Below are 2,315 nucleotides of genomic sequence, written 5' to 3'. Positions count from 1 at the left end.
CCTGTGAAATAGCCAGTTATCTGTTTCTCTATCCAAACAGAGTACAGTGCAGTGTACATAAACCCTGCCATAATGGGGCTTTTAGGATGGTTCTTGAACTAGAACCTAATCATTTCTCTTGGAAAAGAGAAATCAAAGTAATATTGTTTTATCGTCAGTAGGTGATTCTTCAGTGGGTCTGGGCTTTGAAAACGCTGCCAATATCAATACTTACTTTGGAGGCCATCGGGATAGAGGAGCTTCTTATAGGCCACAGGAGAGGTGGGAGACGAGAGAAAAGGCAGCGTGCAAGGAGACTCTCCCTCAGAGGCAAGATGACGAAGCTCACGCTGCTCGCCGGTAAGGACCCTGCATCTCTGCTATGAGCCCCTCAGAGCCTGTTACTTTCCTGCCCCTTTAAAACTTCCTTGTGCCACTGAATTCCAACCAAATCAACCAAAATGGTTTTGGGGAAGCTAGAGGAGCACGATTCCTTCCCTGACGATGACTCCCACTGTTCCCTGGAGTCTCCATTCCTGCACCAAACCTCAGAGGTTTGACAACTTAAATGTCTTATGAGTGGGAGTAGACGGGAGTGGGCTTCAGAGGGAAATCTTGAGGCTTGGTCAGCCTCAGTAGGTTGGGAGTCTCCAGTGAGCATTCGATGGACTCGAAGAGTGAAGGGTAGGAAGTTTCCTGCTGCTTACTTGAAGCACTAGCTGCCCCTGTCCAGTTCATGGATGCCTCACCCCAGCTCATTGTCCTCTCTGTTGCTTTAAGGTCTGCTCTTCGTGCTGACCGCTGAGCTAGGTATGTATACGTCTCCCTCCGGCCGCCATATTGTTCTTGGGTTTGGATTCTTCACAATGTGGAAATTCAGCATGGCTCTCTGTCCTTCTTCAAGCAGAGAGTATGCATTTCTTTTTTTAAGAGAGAGCTCAAAAATCCCTGACCAAGTTTAAAAAGGGATGATTGACCAAAAAATCTCAAAGCTGTAACTGCCTAGATGGGGGTCTTAGAAATAAATGTTAGCAAGAAAAAATAACTTGACAAGGCATCTATGCGGTGGCTTCTGCTCTGTTAAATCCTTTAATCAGTCATCTATGAGTCTTCTAAAAAGTTCTCCTATGAGAGGTGGAGAGGAAAGGCATGGCCACCCCATCTAATTGACTGGCCACCACAGACCGACTAGCTGAGGCAGATGAGTGATATCACTTGTCCCAGGAAATACAGATAGTTTTTGGCAGCATCTAAGCAGAAGCCAGGACCCCAGGCATCTAAGGGACGGGTTATTTTCCTCTGAGCAAAATTACAGCCCAGGGAGATAGCGACAGGTGCTGAACAGACTTACACCATCATCATCTCCGTGTTTCTGTTTACAAATGAGTAAAATGGAAATAACTGTATCTACCTTACAGTGTTTTGGTGAGGATTAATGAGTGACTTTAAAGTACTCAGTGTAGTAATTGGTACAGTTAATAACTAAGCATTAGTGATTGTTATTTTAGCATGTAGAGGGGACTAGAGCACATATAAAAAAGCTTATTAGCTTTAAGGTTTAATTTCAGCTAAAGGCACCTATTTCTTTAACTGTCTTAGGGGGACAGCGCTACCTCTAAGATACTTCAGCCCCAAATTGCCAGCTAATTATCAGTTTGTTGAAGTACCCCAATTTCTCATTCCCTTCTCCCCCATCCCTTTGAGACTTTAATAGGAAAGTTATTTGGAAACGCTTGGCTTCCTAAACAAGCTATGGCTTGTATTGTAGGGGCTTTGGTAATAGTGACCCTCACACTCCCTCTGGCTAACAGGCTCAGCCTACCACCTGACATGCTACTTCACCAACTGGGCCCAGTACCGGCCTGGCCTGGGGCGCTTCAAGCCTGATGACATCGACCCTTGCCTCTGTACTCACCTGATCTATGCCTTTGCTGGGATGAGAAATAACGAGATCACCACCATCGAATGGAACGATGTCGAGCTTTACCAAGCTTTCAACGGTCTGAAAAACAAGTAAGTGTTGAAAGAACTGATATTCAAAACCTTCATAAGAACCATTTATATAGGGCCTCCCTGGTGGTTCAAGGAGTTAAGTCTCAGCAGTATGAAGCTATCAGGAGCCACTGAAGAACAAGTTCAATCTCTGGCCATGGAGTCAACTCACATGGCACAGACCTCTCCTGTTTCTCCCACTGCTCCCCTCAGCAATATCAATCTGCCTGTTCTGCTTCCTACTCTGTCTCACACACCTCTCATCCCGACACCTCTCATCCCCACACCTCTATCTAGCCTATGGCCCAGCTCTGTGGGCATAAATAAACAATGTATTTTTTTTT

General features: G+C 45.5%; 1 protein-coding gene across 1 annotated transcript in view; it reads left to right on the top strand.

The window, feature by feature from the left end:
• The first annotated feature begins 277 nt into the window (after nt 1-277).
• Nucleotides 278-2,315, top strand: part of LOC101631376 (acidic mammalian chitinase-like) — a 6,467-nt gene continuing 4,429 nt past the window's right edge. The window contains 3 exon segments of the mRNA XM_012730048.1: nt 278-339; nt 760-789; nt 1,791-2,113. Of these exon segments, the coding sequence (XP_012585502.1) occupies nt 315-339; nt 760-789; nt 1,791-2,113 (378 nt within the window). The 5' untranslated portion in view covers nt 278-314.

The sequence above is a fragment of the Condylura cristata genome, unplaced genomic scaffold (assembly GCF_000260355.1).
Source record: "Condylura cristata isolate star-nosed mole 26May11 unplaced genomic scaffold, ConCri1.0 scaffold00026, whole genome shotgun sequence".
NCBI lineage: Eukaryota > Metazoa > Chordata > Mammalia > Eulipotyphla > Talpidae > Condylura > Condylura cristata.
Note: the sequence above shows the minus strand (reverse complement) of the source record. Positions and strands in the feature narration are given on the sequence as shown.